The sequence below is a fragment of the Camelus dromedarius genome, chromosome 17 (assembly GCF_036321535.1).
Source record: "Camelus dromedarius isolate mCamDro1 chromosome 17, mCamDro1.pat, whole genome shotgun sequence".
NCBI lineage: Eukaryota > Metazoa > Chordata > Mammalia > Artiodactyla > Camelidae > Camelus > Camelus dromedarius.
This window is the reverse complement of record NC_087452.1, coordinates 44,790,999-44,811,712: the sequence shown is the minus strand read 5'-3', so window position 1 is coordinate 44,811,712 and position 20,714 is coordinate 44,790,999. Positions and strand designations below refer to the sequence as shown.

Here is a 20,714-nt window from a genome sequence, read left to right as displayed (position 1 = left end):
CATCCCTGCAAGTGATTTCAGGAATGCCAGACTGTCTTTTAGCAATATGTCCTTGAAAAACACCTCCCTGAAAAGGAAGTTTTACTAACGCCACTTAATAAGAGAACCAGAGCTTCTAGCAGAGAGGTAAGAACAGTGGCAGAGCTGGAATGTGGAATCTGGCTCCAAGAGAGCAGGATTATTTCACTTGACGGCACTGCCCTTCAATTCAAAGAACTCTGCCCTTGAAGGGTGGGGAGGGCGGGATGGTGAACGAGGACTCTGCGCGCGGAACCGTTTGGATTTGCTTTTGCTCTTACGGAAACCTTGCTGGCACCTCCCCTTGTTAGGTTCGTCTGGTTGGGCTCGGACCTGCCTCGAGGAGCCTGTAAGCCTGACCATGAACCCCACGGATATAGCGGACACCACCCTGGATGAAAGCATCTATAACAGTTATTACCTCTACGAGAGCATCCCCAAGCCCTGCACCAAAGAAGGCATCAAGGCGTTTGGGGGGCTCTTCCTGCCGCCGCTCTACTCCTTGGTCTTTCTGTTTGGCCTGCTTGGAAATTCTGTGGTGGTTCTGGTTCTGTTCAAGTACAAGCGGCTCAAGTCCATGACCGACGTGTACCTGCTCAACCTGGCCATCTCGGACCTGCTCTTCGTGCTCTCGCTCCCCTTCTGGGGCTACTACGCTGCGGACCAGTGGGTGTTCGGGCTCGGCCTCTGCAAGCTGGTTTCCTGGATGTACCTGGTGGGCTTCTACAGCGGCATCTTCTTCATCACGCTCATGAGCATCGACAGGTACCTGGCCATCGTGCACGCGGTCTTCTCCTTGCGAGCGAGGACCTTGACGTCCGGGGTCATCACCAGCCTGGCCACGTGGTCAGTGGCGGTGTTCGCCTCCCTCCCGGGCCTTTTGTTCAGCACCTGTTACACTGAGCGCAACCACACCTACTGCAAGACCAAGTACTCTTTCAACTCCACGCGGTGGAAGGTCCTGAGCTCCCTGGAGATTAACATCCTCGGGCTGGTGCTCCCCCTGGCCATCATGCTGTTCTGCTACTCCATGATCATCAGGACCCTGCAGCACTGTAAAAACGAGAAGAAGAACAAGGCGGTGAAGATGATCTTCGCCGTGGTGGTCCTCTTCCTGGGTTTCTGGACCCCTTACAACGTGGTGCTCTTCCTGGAGACCCTGGTGGAGCTGGAGGTCCTTCAGGACTGCGCCTTCGAGAGACACCTGGACTATGCCATCCAGGCCACAGAGACCCTGGCTTTTGTTCACTGCTGCCTCAATCCAGTCATCTACTTCTTCCTGGGGGAGAAATTTCGCAAGTACATCGTACAGCTCTTCAAAACCTGCAAGGGCACTTTTGTGCTCTGTCAGTACTGTCCGCTCCTCCAGATCTACTCCCCCGAGACCCCCAGCTCATCTTACACGCAGTCCACGGTGGACCATGATCTCCACGATGCTCTGTAGAAAATGAAAATGCAGAAAACAGAGTTAATAAGCTTCCCGAATTAAGAGCTTCCTTAAAACTGTATTGCAGTTAAGAGTTCCCTGAGCAAGGGCCAGGAAGAAGACTTCCATCTACTGCAGAGATCGGGGCTTCTCACCCTGCAGTCAGTTTTCCTCCTGCCGCAGACAAGATCAGGGTGACCAGTCACCTGGAACAAGGCGTCCTTGCTCTACCAAGCTTTCCTACTGGGATGCATAGATCTGGGGAGGATCCTGAACAGTGTTTCCCTGGGGATACAGATAATTCTGGAGAGGGAAGACCATTCTCTTCTAACCTGAACTCACGGGGTTCTCCAAAAGGAATTGCAGAGAATTGACTGATGGAGTAAATTGCTACTTCTTGCTGTGAAAATGAGCACATTTTCTTTAATTAATTTCCAGCTTTTGTGAAACAATCTAGAAAACTTCATGCTGTCCCAGGGTTTTTCCAACAATATATCTGATGCATGATCTATTCCATGAAGCCAAGTGTATGCAGAAATGAATAATGAAATAATGAACTTAGACCTTTTTTTTCCTTTTAATGGAGATATACTAGGTATGAACCCAGAACCCTGTGCACGCTAAGCATGGGCTCTTCCACTGAGCTGTACCCTCCCCCCATGAACTTAGATCTTGATTCTTTTATTGTAAAGGATTATTTGTTAACAGAAGCCAAACTTTTAATGCTAATTGCAAGTATAAGGATATAAAGGCATTAGCATGGTCTGATTTCCAAATATGAAATACAGAGCATTAAAAACACCAAACATTCTTGTGGAAATTCAAAGTTTCATGTGCTTGTGCACATGTTTCAATTATAACAGTTGACTATTCAAATTAAAAAATAATATACAGGCCCAGATACATTTGTTTGGGGTCTGTTACTTGTTTACAAACATTACCTTCAAAGCTAAAAATAACAAGGCCTAATCAAGTGTGACAGTGCTTCTTTAACCATGCGGACGTGTCTGCCGTCAAGTGAGTCGAGCATAGTCCATGAGAAGTTACTGCTCGTGTGGCATAAAAATGACTTTCAGAAATTTATGAAATTGTGAAAAGTGTCATCTTCTCTTTTAAAATATTGGCCCTGGTTTTTAACTTTTGGATGACTCAAAAGTTGGGTAAGTCTTTTCTTACAAGTCATTTTAATTGTGTAACTAATCATTTTACACCATTAAGAGAAATCCCTGTTCTCACTCACAGCCTTAATCAGAAGTAAGTGAAGACTTTCGCAGAGTCTGGGGACACCTGTCATCTCTCCAAAAACAAAATCACTTTTGCAAACTATTACCTGAGTTAACCAGTGTAACATGCTTTTGTAAATTTACACATTATTGCACGCTTTACGTTTACAAAGAATGCATTTCCCCAAAATTTGTTTTCCAGAAAAGTGATTTTAAAAGAGTAAACTGATGTTGCCTTTATAGAAATCCAATCAACGACAATAAAATAAACTTGTGTATAGTCTCTCCCGGCTGTGTCTGTGTTTGGTCCCCTGATGGGGGTGAGAACCAGAGCCTCCAACCCTCCCACTGTCTCACTTAATCATCTCCCTACAAGACCTGCCTGTGGTAGGTGATCTGGATGCGCCCAAGGGGAAGAATGCAGGGCTCACCGTTGAGATCGCCACTTGGGACGGGGAAAGAAGTCGCTATCCTGTCACCACAGCAACACTTGGAGATTAGCGTGGGTAAAAAACTGAGACAAATGAACTTATTTACAAAACATGGACGACAAATTTATGATTACCAAAGGGGAAACCAGGGGAGGGATAGATTAGGCATCTGGGATTAGCAGAGACAAACTACTATACATAAAACAGATAAACAACAGGGTCCTACATTATAGCCCAGGGAACTATATTCAGTACTTTGTAACAACCTATAATGAAAAAGAATATATATATATGTATGACTGAAACACTATGCTGTACACCAGAAACTAACACAACACTGTAAATCAACTCTACTTCAATTAAAATAATAAGTAAAGGTATATTGAGATATGAAAAAAAACAACCCAGAAACTTTTGGATCACATGGGAGCAAGTGAGCACCTAATATAAATGGAAATTGACCTCAGGTGGGGGAAACGAGGGCGCTAGTCTTGCATCGGGGCTGACCATTCATTGCCCTCTGGCCATCACCCCCATTTGACTCTTGGTTCGGAGGCTTCCGGTGGTCAGTCTCACCTTTGCTCCCCAAATGTGCCTGCGTGGAGCCCTGAGGTATTGTCCCCTATACCACTCTGTCATGGTCACAGCCCGACTCTACCCTTGGCCATGCCACAGCCACCTGACATCCCGTATTCTGCATTGGTCAGTGGCTTCCTGGGCCCAAATGAACCAGACGCAAGCTCTATCCATGTTTGTGGTCACAATACTTTACTCCTTAAAAGCTTTTAATGGCTCCAAATGCCCCTTTCAGTGTATCAGAAATCCACCAAGTGCTTTCATATATTGAGACTCATTTCAGCCCCATCCTAAAGTAGATAAGGTTGGTTTATCACCCCAAGAAATTGAGTTCAGAGGAAATATTCTAATAATGAATTAGACTAACTAACTCCACCAATAATAATCATCACCTAACTGCTTAGCAAAATGCCTAGTACAGAGCAGTTGTTCAATTATTTTTTAGTGAATGAGTGAATTTCCTTATCTCTTAATTAAAAGCTCTATACTGGCAATTCAAGTTTCTATTTCACTACACAAAGTTCACCAGTCCTCTCTCCAAAATCCCCATTATGTTTCTAATAAGACTTGGTGTGACAGAGTTCAAAGACTAGTTGAAATGCCTCCTAGTTCCAGAAATGAGTGGGTGGTCTTTGGGTCCAAAATGACTTCATTAAGGCTTTTGGTATGAAGTCTGCATTTTCGCCTTCTCCGGAAAATTGTAAAATAACAGCAAGAAGAAAGAATTAAAACCCCCATAAACTCCATTTTCAATCAAACCTGGAGAGATACTTTTCAGACTCCAAAACATAGATAAGGACTACTAAAAGCAGCCTCTATCAGGCACAAACTGTGGGGGAAGGGGAAGAGAGGGTGGGGAGAGGATGGGGCACTGACAGACCTTCTGGAGTCCTGCATGAGTTTCCTAAAGGGAGGGGACGCCGTGAGGGGCAGGCGCTGCTCTGATCAGGACTCGAGTCAGAAGCCCTCCTAGCCCCTATTTGGTTCAGAGAAGTGGAGGAAGCAGATTTGTATAATTTTAAATTTGGAATAGGCAATCTTTCTCCGTGCAGTAGAAAAGGAGAGAGTCATCGGGTTGTGAAAACAGCCTGCCTCCTGGAAAATTACCGACATCCTGCCTGAAACACATGCATGTGCACACGCACGCACACACAGACAGACACACAAAAGCATACCTAACAATTCAAAGATAGACACTGAGAAAAATAATACTGACTATCCTCAGGATAGGAATACTACCTAAGGATAGGAATACAATATTTCATTACCATGATCAAATATGTTCATCTCAGTTCAAAATGCTTAATGGGGTGCTTCAGAGGTATTCTAGCTAAAAACAAAAGGCAAAAAACAAGAAGGACCTTCTGTACAGCACAGGGAACTATATTCAATACCTTGTAATAACCTCCAATGAAAAAGAATGTGAAAAAGAATATAGACAGATAGACAGATAACTGAATCACTATGCTGTACACCAGAAACTAACACGACATTGTAAATCAACTATACATCAATAAAAATAAGTAATTATCAAAAAAAAGAAAGCGTGCTCTCACCATTTCTACGTGACATTTCACTGGATGTGCTAGCTCCATGCTGTAAGAATAAATAAGAGGTGTACAAATTGGAAAAGAGTGACATTCTGCAGAATACCCGACCAGCACCCTTCAAAACTGTGACCGTCATTCAAAACAAGGAACGTCTGAGAAACTGTCAAAGCCAAGAGCAGCCTGAAGAGACAAGACAATGAGATGTAATTCGTTCTGGAAGAGAAAAGGACATTGACTAAAGACTAACGTAATCTGAATAAGCTATGGACATTAGTTGATAATAATCTATATTGGTTCATTAAGGATAATTAATGCACCACAGTCATGTAAGATATTCATAATGGGGGAACTGGATGAGGGGTATGTGGGAACTCTCTGTACTTTCTTGATAATTTTCTTCTTCCAGTTTTATTGAGACAGAATTGACATACAGCACTGTATCAGTGTTTAAGGTGTCCAGCATCATGACTGGACTTACCTACGTCACAAAATGATCACCACAGTAAGTTTAGTGAACACCCATCATCTCATATAGATATGAAATAAAAGAAAAAAAGTCACCAAAGATATTACATAATTGTTGGCTATATTTCTCCACATTTCATACCCGTGATTCATTTATTTTGTACCTCGGAGTATGCACCTCTTAAACTCCCTCACCTGTTTAATTCATCCTCCCAATCCCTGCATTCTGGCAACCACCTGTTTGTTCTCTGTGTCTATGACTCTGTTCGTTTTGTTATGTTTGCTCATTTGTTTTGGTTTTGTTCATTTGTTTTTTATATTCCACATATAAGTGATAACATACAGTATTTGTCCTTCTCTGCCTGATGTATATCACTTAGCATGACACCTTCTAGGTCCATCCATGTTGTCACAAATGGCAAGCTTTCATTCTTGTTTATGGCTGTGTGATACTCCACTGTATGTACGTCTACCACATCTCCTTTATCTATTCATCTATAGATGAGCACTTAGATTGCTTTAGCACCTTGGCTATTGTAAACAATGCTACAATGAACATGGGGTGCATACATCTTTTCAAATTAGTGTTTCTGTTTCCTTTGGAAAAAGAAGTGGACTTGCCAGATCGTATGGTAGTTCTATTTTTAATTTGCTGAGGAACCTCCATACTGTTTTTGATAGTAGCTGCACCAGTTTACATTCCTACCAACAGTGCACAAGCGTTCCCTTTTCTCCACATCCTTACCAACATTTGTTGTTTGTAAACTTTTTGATGATGGCCATTCTGACAGGTGTGAGGTGATATTTCATCATGGTTATGATTTGCATTTCTCTAGTAATTAATGATATTGAGCATCTTTTCATGTGCCTGTCTGTCACATTTAATATATGCTAAATTCCCATGTGTTTTTTTCCTAACAATTAAGTGGCACATCAATGTTTATTACATTATTCTCAGTACTTTTCTATATGGTTGAAATATTTAATAATAAAAATTAATTAATGTATATCCATATTATGGAAAATGCCATTGAAAAGAATGATTTCTAGCTATAAACCTACTACCATGTAGAACTGTCCATGATCTATATTAAGTGCATTTTAAAAGCCTGGAAGGATGAAACTCAAACTTAAACCTCAAACTGTTAAGTCATTTAAAATTTTTTTCCAGATTTATTGAGATATTATCGATGTTAGCCATTTTATAAAGGGAAGAATTATGCTTTCTACTTTCTAGGCTTCTTTATGTTGTTAAACAAACATGCCTTATTTTCACAATCTGCCAAAACAAGAGCAATATCTCCATTTTAAGGAAAATAAAAAGAAGGAGACCTTGTGATTAAGGAGAGCTGACTAACGGACCACAGAGAGACAGTCTAGAAAACAGGGCTCACAGGTGAGGTGAGCAGGTGCGCGCTCCTCCTGATATGATACCTGCCTCCAGAGACGTGCGGTGCTTTGAAGAAGGTGCTGATGTCAGTCCCGAGGCGGGCAGCAGAGTTTACCGTTTGAGATGGGTACAAGACAGCCCGTGGGAGCCTGCGGAATCTTTGCACTCTTTTGATCACACTGGAGATAAACCAAGACTAGAACTGGAGCCACGCCAGGCAGGAAAAAGATCTGCACCAAGCCTGGACTGTACCACCCCCTCTCGACATGGTTGCCTCGGCTAGAGGGATTCCTCCTAACTGTAATGACATTGCCACAAAAACAGCCAGGCAAATAAAGTGAACAGGGGTTCGAGTGGTGCACGTTGTGGTCCAGCAGGGCTGCTCTTGGGGGAGTGACTGAGGAGGAGTTTGAGAGGGTTGGTGCCATAAGCAAAGAGTGAGCTCATGGGGAGTGGATTTAAGTTGAAGACAAAAGAACTGTTCCTTGGAAACTTCTAGAGGGTTATAGCCTTGTTGGGTCTGTCACAAGGAAGATTTCCAATTAAGGTGCAGCAAGAAGTCCACAGTTTGGAGGTCTTCCTGTTTTCCAGAACTCATTGAGATGATAGGTGATATATAATGGGAGAAATTTAAAAGATGGTTGAACAACAAGGTCCTGCTGTAGAGCACAGGGAACTGTATTCAATAGCTTGTAATAACCTATAATGGAAAATAATATGACAAAGGAATATATGTATATACATACATATATATATATATATATATATATATATATATATATATATATATATATATATATATATATATATAACTGAACCACTATGCTGTATACCAGAAATTAAATACACAACATTATACATCAACTCTACTTCAATAACCAAAAAAGAAAAGAAAAGAAAAGAATTTAAGTAAAAGATGGTTGGGTACAAAAGCCACTTTGGAAAATATTTTTGACAATTCTTTGTAAAGTTGAACACTTACCTACCCTGGAATCCAGGAATTCTATACCTAGGTGTTTACTCAAAAGAAATGAAGTCCTTAAGAAGACTTGTTCAAGAATGTTCACAACAGCGTATTTAATGGCGAAAGACTGAAAGCTTTCCCCTTAAGATCAGGAACAAGACAAAGATGTCTGCTCTGGCCGCTTCTATCATATTGTGCTGGAGGTTCTTGTCAGAAATAAAAAGGGCAATAAAAAGAAATAAAATGTATACAGATTGCAAAGGAAGGAATGAAACTATGTCTATCTGCAGATGACATGAGCTTTTATGCAGAGAAGTCTAAGGAATCCGTAAAAAATAAACTATTAGAGCGAATAAATGAGTTCAGCAAATTACAGGATACAAAAATCAATATAAAACATCAGTTACAGTGTGGAGGGTAGAGCTCAGTGGTGGAGCACATGCTTAGCATGCACGAGGTCCTGGGTTCAATCCCTAGTACCTCCATTAAAAAAAAATCAGTTATATTTCTATATGCTAGCAATGAATAATCTACATATGAAATTAAGAAAACAATTCCATGTATAATAACATCAAAAAAAAAGAAATACTTAGGAATAAATTTAACAAAAGAAATGCAAGACATGTACACTGTAAGCTAGAAAACATCATGGAAATAAAGGAGACAAATAAATGCAAAGACGTCTTGGGTTCATTGATTAAAAGATTCAGTATTTTAAAGACACCTTTAAGATGGCAATACTTCCACATTGACCTCTAGGTTCAATACAATCCCTATCACAGTCCCAGCTGGCTTTTATAATATTTTGGCACGAATTGACAAGCTGACGCTCTGTGGAAATGAAGAGGTCCCAGAAGGGTTCCAACAATCTCAAACCAGAACAAAGTTGGAGAACATACTACAGTTAATTAACTAAGACGAGGTGGTATAGCATAAGGACAGCCATATAGATCAAGGGAACAGAACCGAAAATCCAGAAATAAACCTTCATGTTTATGGTCAATTGATCTTTTGACAAGGGTGCCAAGATAATTCAACGGGGGAAAGACTGGTCTTTTTAACAGCTGGCGTTTGAACAGTTGGACAGCCACGTGCCCAAGAGTGAAGCTGGACTGCGACCTCACTCCACACACAAAAAATGAAAACGGATCACAGGTCTAAATGTAAGAGCTAAAACTGTAAATTTCTTAGAAGAAAACATAGCTATAAATCTTCTTGACCCAGGGTTAGGCAAACGTACAGACAAAAAGTAGGTTAGTGATTGTCTAGGGCAGGAAGGAGAGGGGTTGGGGAGTGCCTGCTGACGAGTGGGGGTTTCTTTTGAGGGTGAGGAAAGGTTCTAAACTTAGATCATGGTGATGAGTGTGCCTCTCTGGGGATATGCTGAAAAACCCACTGAACTGTACATGTCCAATGAGGAAATTTTATGGTGTGTGAATTAAAGCTCAATAAAAGTGTTTAATGAAAACGTGTAACAGTTTTACTCCTAATAGCCCCAAAATGGAAATAATCCAGTTGTCCATTAGGACAGGAGAACAGATAACCAAGCTTAGTATATTCATGCGATGGACCATGGCTCAGCACTATAAATGAAGGAACCATTCATGTGCGCAACATCCCTGGACCCCAGGAACATGATGTTGAGCAAAAGAAGCCAGACACAAAAAGAGCACACAGTGTCTGATGCTATTCATACAAGGGTATAGAACAGGGAAAACTGACCTATGGAGAAAAAAAATTTATCACAGTAGTTGCCTCTGGTGTGTGGTAGGATGTCAGTTGCGAAGGAATAATGGTACAGAGAGGGGAATAATCTGGGCGATGGAAATCAGCAAAAAAGAGCTTACTTGAGATGTACTCAATATAATAAAATAACGTGGGAGATATTTTTAAATAAACATGCCGATCCATTTTGAGGAAGTAATAACACCCACTAACAAAGAACAAAAGATTCTACAACATTTGCTGCCACCAGACAGTGCTGATCCTACCCAAAGGTGTTAGGAGACGTTATGTGGGTGTCAGCAGTTAACTTCCTTCTAGAACTGAACTTATTAATTTCTATTTTGAGACCCCAGTTCTCCCAGAAGGTACGGACTTTATCTCAGTCAACTCAGCATTTCACCCACTCCCCCTTCCTTCAGTGATACTCGATGTTACAATTTTTGGCACGGCTCTCTGGTCTTGGTCATCTGTTGATGTCAGCACCTGCTGAGATGGACCTCACCCTGTCTGGGCCATCAATCCATGGAGTGACCTGCTGAGCTGACCCACTCCTCTCCATTAAGGACTTGCACAAGGCTACTTCTCAGATCCTCTGGCACTGCACCCACAACACTGGAAACTCTCCATTTTCTCCTGTATTCCTCAGAGGGCTGAGCAAGGGAAAGCACTTGCCAGAGCCCTGGCTACTTGGTGCTGCTCCAGCTGGCACGGGAGACCTCTGGTCCCCACTCCATGTCTGGCACATAGGAACTCTTGAAGACACCTTGGTCCACATGCAGACACCCATACTGTGTGCCTCCACCCTTGAGCCGTGATGGGGAACTCAGGGATCTTGCTTCCTCCCCGCAAAAGCCCCCCTGGCTCAGATCTCAACACCTTGGTGGGAATTCTGTTGTGTTTCCCAACTCCAAGGGCTTGCCCATGGGAGGTGGCAGTGCTGGGACATTTCTCAGGGATGCTCACTGACATCTGACCCTTTGCTTTTCCTTTTGATTCCTCTCTCCCTCTGTCTGAGCCCACGGAAGCCTCCTCCCTCTCAGCGCCCCTTTCTAAGAAGTTGGACTAGAAGGAGAAGGGTGAATGTGTCATTTCAGGAGTACAGATGGGATGTGTTTAATTTAAAAATTATTAGAAAATCAGAGGTGGAAGTGGACAAGGAAGAAGAGAGAAGTGAGGACAAAAAAGGATGGCCCAGCGGCGTGGATCAGGGCAGAACGTCTTGTAAAAACTGGAGTATCGAATATTCACTACTATTGAGCTTCTGCCGTTGCTCTGTAGACCGTCTCTCACCCCCATCTCCTTAAAGCCTCTGCTAAAGTTCTAAAGATGAAAAGGCTCAATGTGGGTGACGTTTTTGCGAAACTCAAGGGACTCAGTTCCACATATGAGTCAAGACACTGCAAAAGAATGTGTGGGATGGTGAGCTCGTTCGTGAGCTGAACTCATTCGGTGGAAGCTGAGGCACAATGTCTAGCCAGAGGAAACCATGAGAAAGTAAGCCGTCCAGAGGTTCACAGAAATCTCGGGAAGGTTTCAAAGGCAAATCTTATCTAGATTTTTTTAAAGAGAAGGCCACCTCAGCTGACATCTGTGTTAGACATGGCCAAAGGAAGGCTGAAAACACGTGGACCTACTCCTGATCTGCGGATGCAGACATGGAAGTATTTTTTCATCCGGGAAGCATTGACTGAGGACCAGCTATGGGCTAGATGTGCTGTACTGGGTACCAAGGAAGGATACAAGAGTGAAAATCACATGGTACTTGTCCTGAAGGCTCTCTGGTCAGTGGTAAAGCAAAAGCTACAATATTATGAGCTGAGTACCATAACGGGGGATGTAAGCTGAGAAGGGATTAACAGCACCTGCACTCATAAACGTCCAGGGAACCTAGTTCTTGGAAGACACGTGGGAGTTTATGAGCGTCCTAGCCATCTTCTCATCTGCCCCTAAGGCTCGCAGGATGTTTTGCCAGCCTGGCCCCAATCCACAAGGATGATTTTCTGACCCAGTGCCCTGGATGTTTACTTATGTGTCCTTTGTCTCCTTAAAAGATGGAAGTTTCTCTTCTTTTTTGATGGCTGTTGTTATCACTGACAACTGCTTCGCAGCACAGGACTGCTCTGTAGAAGCTCCATGCCAACCACACGACCACACAGCTGTTAAGCTGATGGGAGAGCCAGTATTAAGAACAAGTGTCACCAAAACAGGAAATTGTCCATTGTCTCACCTTTGGGTGAGAGAGTTGCCTTAATGTCCACAGTTAGCACGAAAAACAACAGGCTCTTTTTGGAGGAGGGCAGGTGTCCCTAAGAGACTGACGAGGTTCTTAGCATATCTAGCAGGAAGGTGGAGGGGTTTTGTGAGACACATGGAAGGACTGGGTGGGGCGCGTTTTCTTTAAGTGGGAGCCAGAAAGAATAATTCCCTCCTTACCGTTTTCCATAATAACAGCAATCGAAAGAAAGAAAGAAATTTTTCTGAGATTCAAGAGCTGAGAAGGGAAACAAGCTCTTGTATTGCAGACTCCTGCAAACAGAGGAATTCAGAGGACGGTGACGTAAGAGTGTTAACCGAAATTTTAGAAACCGAGAACTGATTGAAATTTTTTTAAAAAGTGTTTATTTGGGGTTTGTTAGGACTGCAGCCTGGGAGACACAGGTTTAAGAAGCACTTGAATTGTGTTCCGCCAGACTACAAAATGAGGGAGGCTTACAAAGGCAAAACCCACAAGGTTACGGTGAGTTATTTGAGTTGTTTATCAAGAATTATAACTGGAGCTAGAAAGAAGGGTGCTTGTTAAGTAAGATTGGTTGGGGTCTGAAATGGTTGCGTAATTACAAAAGGAGACCTTGAGATCATTGGTTTGCTGCTGGTGGGTGTTCTGAATACAGATGGTGGTGTCCTTGGGTCTGGTCCAGTTCAGAGGAAGTTCAAGTTCTCAGCGGGGCAGAGACATCCTGATACCAGACCCTCAGTGGCCCACCAGCTCCCTGTGTGTCCACCTCAACTGTGATGACTCCATTATAATTTTAACTTGTCATCAATAGTAAATTTGTAACAGTCCTGCAGAAAGTCCGAGCCTTCTTTCTTCCCCTTCTTTTAGCAGATGAACAAACGCAAGGCAAAATGCTCTTCGGGACAATTTACCAGAGACGGAGGCCTTGCTTGGCCAACTGAAATCATCTGATGTGCGATGAGTCATGACAAAGGGGAGGGAGGGAAGGGAAAAGATGAGGCCTGAGCCCAGATTTTCTCTGTGCTGCTGACTGGTTGGGTGATTCTGTTTCCTCATACAACGAGTTTTAAAGTTCAGTTATTCTATTTTGCACTTCCAGAAGTTCTACTTGGTTCTTTTACAAATCTGTGATGTCCCACCGTAGAGTTTCCTCTCCCCTGCGGATTATCTTCAAGGTCGTTTGTCTTTAAATACTGTGGAATATTTATTTTAAAATATGTCTCATAATTTCAATATCAGGAGCCTGTGTGGGTCTGTTTCTGCTGGTTTGTTTCTTTTGCTCTGTCTTCCTGTGTATTTGGTCATATTTGACCGTGGCTGCTCTCCTGCTGTTCAGCCAGGCAACGCGGGTCGCCCAAGAGGCAGGATGAAGGTGGCCTTATTCCAAAGATGATTTTGAGTTTGCTTCTGTCAGACAAAAAGGGGAATTACCAGTCCTGTAGAACACTTAACTTCATCAGCTGACGTTTACTGAACTATGCCAGTGATGCAAATTTAGACCATAAATCCATCCTAAGGCTGACCTATGCTCAAAACCTGGATCTTGGGGACTTTTCAGGCACAAAGACCTGAAGATCCTCAAGGCATTACACTAGGGTCTCTGAAACAAAGAAGGGTGATTCTAGGGCCTCAAAACTTGGGAACAGAAAATGGTAGAATTTTGTCACCAAGAGAAAGAGGAGCAGCTGAGACCAAGATGATGTCGCAGGGTCCTCTCAGTGAGGAGGGGCTGAACGTTTGGTCTCCTTCTACTGCATGGTACTTACATTCGACTTCTGTTGCTATCAGGGTAACGTGGGCACTGAGTTTTCACCCCGGAGTGGGGAGCTGGCATGGTTCTAGTTGAATCCCAGACACAGGTGGTTCCTCCTCAGATATGAGATGTAAAAGGCTGGTGTTCAGAGTGGGAAAAAAGTCAGACGATTTTCTCCATCCCCTTTCTTCCTAGCTTCCACCTCTGTCCTCCTGAACAATCAGAATTCCCTATTTAACCAGGCTGGCTTCTGTAGAGTTTGTAACGAGACCAACATGAACCCACAGTGACCTCAGGACAGGGCCTGAGCTGTGCTGCAGGAAATACCTGCCCACTAGCAGCCTGTCAGGCCATTCCAGAATCTTCTAACAGGAAGGCAGACAAGACTAGTCCTCCACCCAACTGTCTCCCACCTAGCTCTCTTTTTCTGTAGACATTTAGGACTGCAAAGATCCTGTCTAGGGGAAGGATTTGGCATTTAGGCAGTAGGCAATCTCAATTTTCAAGCACAAAACCATGAAAGACCCATCAAGTTCACTGGGGGCTCTGGGAGAGGCCCGAGGACCCCCAACCCACTATAAATGACCTCCTTGGAGTGGTTGCTCTGATACTTTACTGTATTTGTTCTCGACAGATGTGTGTTGCTGTCAAGAAGCGTGGCAGACAGCGGACAGATGAGCCCAGCCACCCACTGGGAGTGTCGAGAGGCTCCTCCCAACCCAAGGGCTCAGGTGCCGTCAGTCTGCAGCGTTTCTGTCCCTGCCTGGTCTCCTCTGCCCGCCTCACCTCAAGGAAGAGCCCCCTCCAGAGAAAACCCGAGAGTCACCATTTGACTGATGAACTTACAAGTCCATGTAACACCTCTCTGCTCGCTTCTTGCAGAGAAACCCGCTGCTCCCAGAAGAGTTCAGCTTAGTTCCTGGGGAATTTGCTGAGTGTCAAAGAACAGATCTAAGCAGAAGAGAGGCTGGGCTCTTACAGTGGTGGGTTTTGTCGGGGAGGGAGTCCCGGCCTTGGGAGCAAGTCATCTTCCAGGGTAGAGGGTTCCACACCTCCTGACCTGTGTTCACCTCGGTGCAGGCCACTGTGCTCACCGTAACACACACGCACACTCTTGGGGCTACAGCTCACACCCAGCCTGATGGTTAGCCAGGGGACGTGGCTGAAATATTGTTCTACTGTGATTTTGAGTTTTATCAAGTGGAATACAACACTTTCTCCTTGCAGCCCAGTCAATCCATCAAGGGAAAAATGTGGGCTTGAGAGGCCAGAGACTTGAGTCTCAGTTCGGTACCCCCAATTTTGGGTAAATCACAATCTTTCCTCTCTCTCAATTTTCTTGAACTGAAAATTGGGTTGCGTATCACGTGCCCTACTTCTATAAAAGGTTCTTCCCTCCATGAGATCATAGCCCAAATGCTGTCTGGAGTGAAGGAAACTCGAGATGATTCTGGGACCCAGCAGAGGCCTCAGATGTCACAGAACAGACAAGCCATCCTGCTGCTGGGCCTGTCTGAGTTCCTGATCTGTGGAATCAAGGGCATCACAAAATAGTTGCTTCATGGCACTTATGCAAACGTATTGACCACAGCCAGAACAGCACTCAGTGGGGGAGAAATGCCCTTTGGACGAGGAATTCAATACGTTGCCACCAGAAAATCTGCTTAAGTTTTGAGAACAGGTGAACAGAGTTTTTAAGGAAGTGGCGTACCCTGGGGTCTACGCGCGGGCCTCTGAGGTCCACACTGGATCTCCAGTGTTTTCCGTAGGTGCAGGCTGCCCCCAGCAAGGTCGGGCTTGTGCTGGCGGGTCCTGAGGGACGACCCACCTTCTTCCGTTCCGTGGAGCCTCCCTCCCTCCTTTCCAGTCTCTGTCCGTGTTTGATACCAGACTGTCTTTTTTGGCTTTGCGTCCTTCAGCCAAGCACGGTGTCTGGTCTGAAGAGGCACGTCGTTGATCTGAACACAAGGGGATCCCCGGAGAGGCTGGTGCCTCCTGGTGGCTTTTCTTCCCTGCGGGCCCCCAGCTTTCCAGATGATTGTTTACGTGCTTCCGAGGAGGAGCGCGACGGGAAAGAATCCAGCTAGCCTTCAGCAAGCACAGACCACACGAGGAGCGCCGCGCGAGGGGCTTTTGTGAGGACTGCCTTGGACGTGAAAACTCCACAAGTGGGAACCACACTTAGGACATGAGAAGAGTGAGGCTTAACAAGTGAATCACTTGCCTGAGATCATGCCGACGGTAAGTGATGGAGTGAGCGGGGGCCCTGTGTCTGTCCCCGAGCCTGTCTGTTTCACCGGGGGGACGGTGCTGCTGGCGCGGGGGTTCCCAGTCAGGGCACTGGGGCTCCTGGGGGCTTCCTCACCCAGGGAGAGCCCCAGGGGTGGGTAGGTGGAGCAGCTGTCTGCTGGGGAACCAGTTCAGACCCTCACTGGGTATTTACAGACAATCTGACGGCTGCTAGCCTCGTATCTGATTAACAAACCTCAGGGCGCGAAGGCTGGTGGGGAGGGGACAACCCGGGAAAACGCCCAGTCAGACTGAGAGCAGAGGCCCGGCTTAACCCAGAGCCACCTCATCTGAGCATCTGGACACTGGCCAGACTTTCCTCACGGCCCACGAGCGCCCGGTCCACACGGGCCGTCTCCTCTACCGCAGACTAGACAGAATCCCTCACCCTGACTGCAAAAGTGATTTCAGGAAATGACTTTTTTTCTTTAAATGATAATAAGGCAAGAAACAAAGACCACACAAGATCATTTCCTATTTTGTGTCATCTGACAGAAGACCGATTGCTTGTTGGGGAAACAATGAAAGAAAACCCAAACTTGGCTAAACACGAAAGAATTTCATTCTGAATTAACTGGATTTGCTGAGAAACAACAACTGACAGAGAGAGAAACACTGACCAGGCTGACACAGCAGGGCAGAGACAGACAGAAGAGGAAGGGGCACCGAGTCCAGGACCGCAGGGCTCCACCAAGCGTGACTCGGACGCTCCTGCATTCCTTCCAGCCTCAAAAAAGATGCTCTGAGGGGGCGGGGTATAGCTCAAGTGGCAGGGCACATGCTTAGCACACACAAGGTCCTGGGTTCAATCCCCAGTATCTCCTCTAAAAATAAATAAAGTAAATAAATAAATAAACCTAATTATCTCCCCCCACCAAAAAAAAAAAAAAAAAAAAAGGATGCTCTTAAATTGGCAGTTTCTTAAAAAGTTAAAACACATCTATCATGTGACTGAACAATTCCACCCCTAGGTTTCCACCCAAGGGACATGAGAACAGTTGATCACGTGAAGAATGGTGCCTGGATTTCAGATCAGCATTATTCCTAAAAGCCCCAAACTGGAAACAATTCAAATGCCCCTCAGCTGATAAATGGATAAACAAACTGTGGTTTGTCCACACGTGGGCTGCTCCTCAGCAGGAAAAAGGAAAAAAAAAATTCCTGAACATGCTACAACAGGCATGGACCTCAAACATCATTCTGAGCGAAAGAAGTCAGACCCAGAAGACTACATGTTGTGATCCCAGTTCTATGAAATTCCTGCAAAAGGCAAAACTATAGAGACAGAAAACTGATTAGTGTTTGCCTGGTAGGGGGTGGAAATGAGGACTTTCTGCACGAGAGGACCGTCTGGGGGGAAAGAAGTGTTCTGAAACTGATTTGTGGTGGTGGCTGTGTAAGTTTAAGTAAGACTCATCAAACTGTACCTTCGTAGGAGTGAATTTTATCGTATGTAAATCATACTGCAATAAAGCTATTCAAAACAAGATTTTCCGGAGGCTGTACATCTAAATGGAGGGTACAAAGGAAAAGGCCATGATGTTCCCAAGGAATAGGGTAATGTTCCAGGAAAGTTGGCGTTACCATTGGGTTAGCTCAAGCCTGCTTAGAAAGCTTTGAAATATTAAAATCAGCTTGAGATAAATTTAACAGAACAGGTTTACAGAGCAGGCAATAAAGGTACTGCCCTTATTATTTTCAAAAGTAGCATCCTTACAGAGTCAAGAAATCAGGAATGGGTGTAGCTCAGGGGCAGAGCACATGCTTAGCATGCACGAGGTCCTGGATTCAATCCCAAATTCCTCCACTTAGAAAGAAAGAAAGGAAGAAAGAAAGAAAGGAAGGAAGGAAGGATGGAAGGAAAGAAGGAAGGAAGGAAGGAAGAAAAAGAAATCAGGAACGGTGGAAGGCACATTGTATTTTAAGAATGATACTGAAGAAAAAGAATATATATATAATTGAATCACTATACTGTACCCCAGAAACTAACACAACATTGTAAATCAACTATACTTCAATAATAAAAAAAAAAGGAAGGAATGACATTGAAAATGAAATGTATGTCCCTGAGAGGTGTTCCAGAGAGCTGAACGGGTTTGCATAGAGTCCACTGGTACCATTTATGTACTAAAGCTCTGTTTTCCAGAAGATGACATTCTGAACAATGACGTCATGATGCTGTAAGAGCCCCAAAAGATTCCCTCACACGAACAAGACGAGACACTCTGGCTTTGGATGGGGATCGACAGGACTGGAATGCACGCCGCCCCTCGCTGAAGCGCCAATGTTTTCACCTGTGACATGGGCTTACCGCTGCCTGCTGTAGGGTGTGGTTCTGAAGATCAGACAAGAGAAGGGAAGGGAAACGTATACTGATGGGGGGGTTTCACTCCACTGCCTGCGCCTCTGGAGCCCCCGTGACAGGGAGTCTCTGGGACAGGGGACGTACAGTTACCGGTGTGCGCACGGCTGTAAAGGGAACTGTCTCACAACTTCCCAAAGCGTATCACTGGGCACGGATCCTGCGTGAGCGCTTTCTAAATGTTCAGTAACTCGGTGGTGGAAGGAGTGATGCAATGAGGCTGTGGGTGCATGCAGCAGCCCTTCGCCCTGGGGTGTGCCCAACATCCAAAGGATGCAGGGCATTCAGCAAAAGATGCCGTGGAAGATGGTCCTGAGTAGAAGTCCAGTCTCAGTCTGTCTCCACCCTCATCCACCTCCTGCAGCGGCTCCACTAGAGTTTCAAAACTCCCCATTGAATCCCAGATAGTCATTCAGGATGTCAAGGAGACAGAGAAAAACACACCCCCCCCCACCCCCATGAAAAGATGCTGTATATTAGCATCAGAAATCTTTCCTTTCTGCCTCCCTTAAAAAAATGTACATGTTCTCTGTAGAGGGCTTAAAATACAGGTTAGCCAAAAAGAAAAGGTAAATGATGTCTCAAACACTCACCACCCAGATATGCTTATGTTGGCGATTCTGTGTATGTCGCTGCAGTCTCGTCCTGGGGAAGTGTGGGCATGCATTGATGGACGATGGATGCCACGTGCATCAGGACACCAGTGCCAGACGACCAGGGTTCAAATCCTGTCTCTGCCACTTGTAGACACGTGACCTGGTAAATTGGGGAAGATGACAGTATGTTACTCAGAGTTGTTGTGAGGGATGAGTAGGTTACAAATGTACAGTATGCTCTCAGAACAGGGCATGGTGGAGGACAGGTGCCCAACATGTGAGAGCAGGGTGCCCCAGGCGTCTCACGCACCCCTCCACGTCCAAGTACGTGCACAGTGATTGCACACATGTGTGCATGTGTCTGCTGACGTGCGTACAGGCCTGGGCTGAGTGTGTGCATACGTGCAGCTCTTATGTCTAAACACACAAAATGGGCTCAAACTTAAGGTGATCTGCTTTTTTCACATGACATACCATGAACGTGTTTTCATGTAAATAAATACAGGTCTCCATCACCGACTTAGTGTCTCCGCAACTCGTTCCGCACAGAGCACCAGGCTGGCTGGCTCTCCACCAGCCCGTCGTTTGCAGAATCATTTTAAGTTTTATTGATGGGCTCACTTAGTAGATATCATAGAAATTCAAAAGGAAGTCAAACAAGGATCAGAAAAGCAATAGTCCACTAGATCAAAACAAGACTATTTTCCATTCCTTTGAACCAACCTCAAGTCAGTGAAGTGGCTTATTCAGCCCACTCAAGTCTAGTTATGATTTAAATCAGAACTTATAAGGTAATGCCTGCTCAACATTAAAAACAGTAATATCATTTGAACACAAATTTTATTTAATAAAAAGACAGCATGATTCTTACAAAGTGAAAATCAGAAAGACCTTGAAAGCTCCCATTCCAAATCTGCAGGTGCCTAACTGCCACCCGCCCCCCCACCCCCACGTCCACACAGCCAGACAAGGGGGGTACATCAGGCACCAGGAGGCTGCAGGGCAGCTTCAGGTGATAACACCCACACGGATCTATTTTCCAGTGAAGGTTGGCATTCCAAGGGGGAACGTGAGGTATGTGCAAGGCTAGAATTTCACAGGGCTACTCTCTGGCTATGGCGCTTGGTTTCGGTCTGCATTGAGACGGCTGGTGGTCTGGGCTCCGCTAATAACTGGCTTGTCCACAAACTCCACCATGCACTGTCCCGGGCCACTGTCCCTGCAGGGCGCTTTCTCCAGTTCCAGCACGATGACAGTGTTTGGGCCCGAGGTCAGCAGGACGTGCTGCGGCACGAACAAGGTCACCTGGGGGCCCCGCGCTGGCCAATAGCGGCCAAGGTTAAAGCCGTTGATCCACACCTGACCCTGGAGAAAGAGAGAGAGAAAAAACCCTCAACCCAGCTGCTCGGACCACCCTGAGAGCATGAAAGCTTTGATGCAGGAGGGGGAGGCAGGGAGTGCTCCCTGAAGGTGCTCTCCCAGCACAGGTGAGGCCCGAGAGCCAGGACAGCCCAGTTTGGGTTCCAGCTCCTGCTAAGATGACCGCCCGACTTGGGCAGGAGTTGAGTGGGAGAAGTCACAAAACCACCCCCAGGCCCCGCCCTGCTTCAGGGAGATACGCGTTTGTCCCTCTGACCAGCTTCGACACCATCCGAGTCAGTACTGGACGGCACTGTGGCAATTTCACCAAGCTTCTGAACTTCGTTCTGG

At 45.1% G+C, this 20,714-nt stretch overlaps 2 protein-coding genes across 3 annotated transcripts in view; one reads left to right on the top strand and one right to left on the bottom strand.

Moving 5' to 3' along the window:
* Positions 1-379: 379 nt before the first annotated feature.
* CCR4 (C-C motif chemokine receptor 4) lies at positions 380-2,951 on the top strand. Its single transcript, XM_064496805.1, has one exon. The coding sequence runs from the start codon at positions 380-382 to the stop codon at positions 1,460-1,462; it is 1,083 nt and encodes a 360-aa protein (XP_064352875.1). The 3' UTR covers positions 1,463-2,951.
* Positions 2,952-19,827: 16,876 nt separating this feature from the next.
* GLB1 (galactosidase beta 1) overlaps positions 19,828-20,714 on the bottom strand; it is a 76,143-nt gene continuing 75,256 nt past the window's right edge. For both annotated transcript variants that reach the window (XM_031469831.2, XM_064496801.1), the window contains exon 16: positions 19,828-20,369. In XM_031469831.2, the coding sequence (XP_031325691.1) occupies positions 20,118-20,369 (252 nt within the window). In that variant the 3' untranslated portion in view covers positions 19,828-20,117. The remainder of the gene's footprint in view (positions 20,370-20,714) is intronic.

What these genes read in the sequence shown, in the direction of transcription:
- CCR4 (XM_064496805.1), top strand. Translation starts at nt 380, where the DNA reads ATGAACCCCACGGATATAGCGGACACCACCCTGGATGAAAGCATCTAT.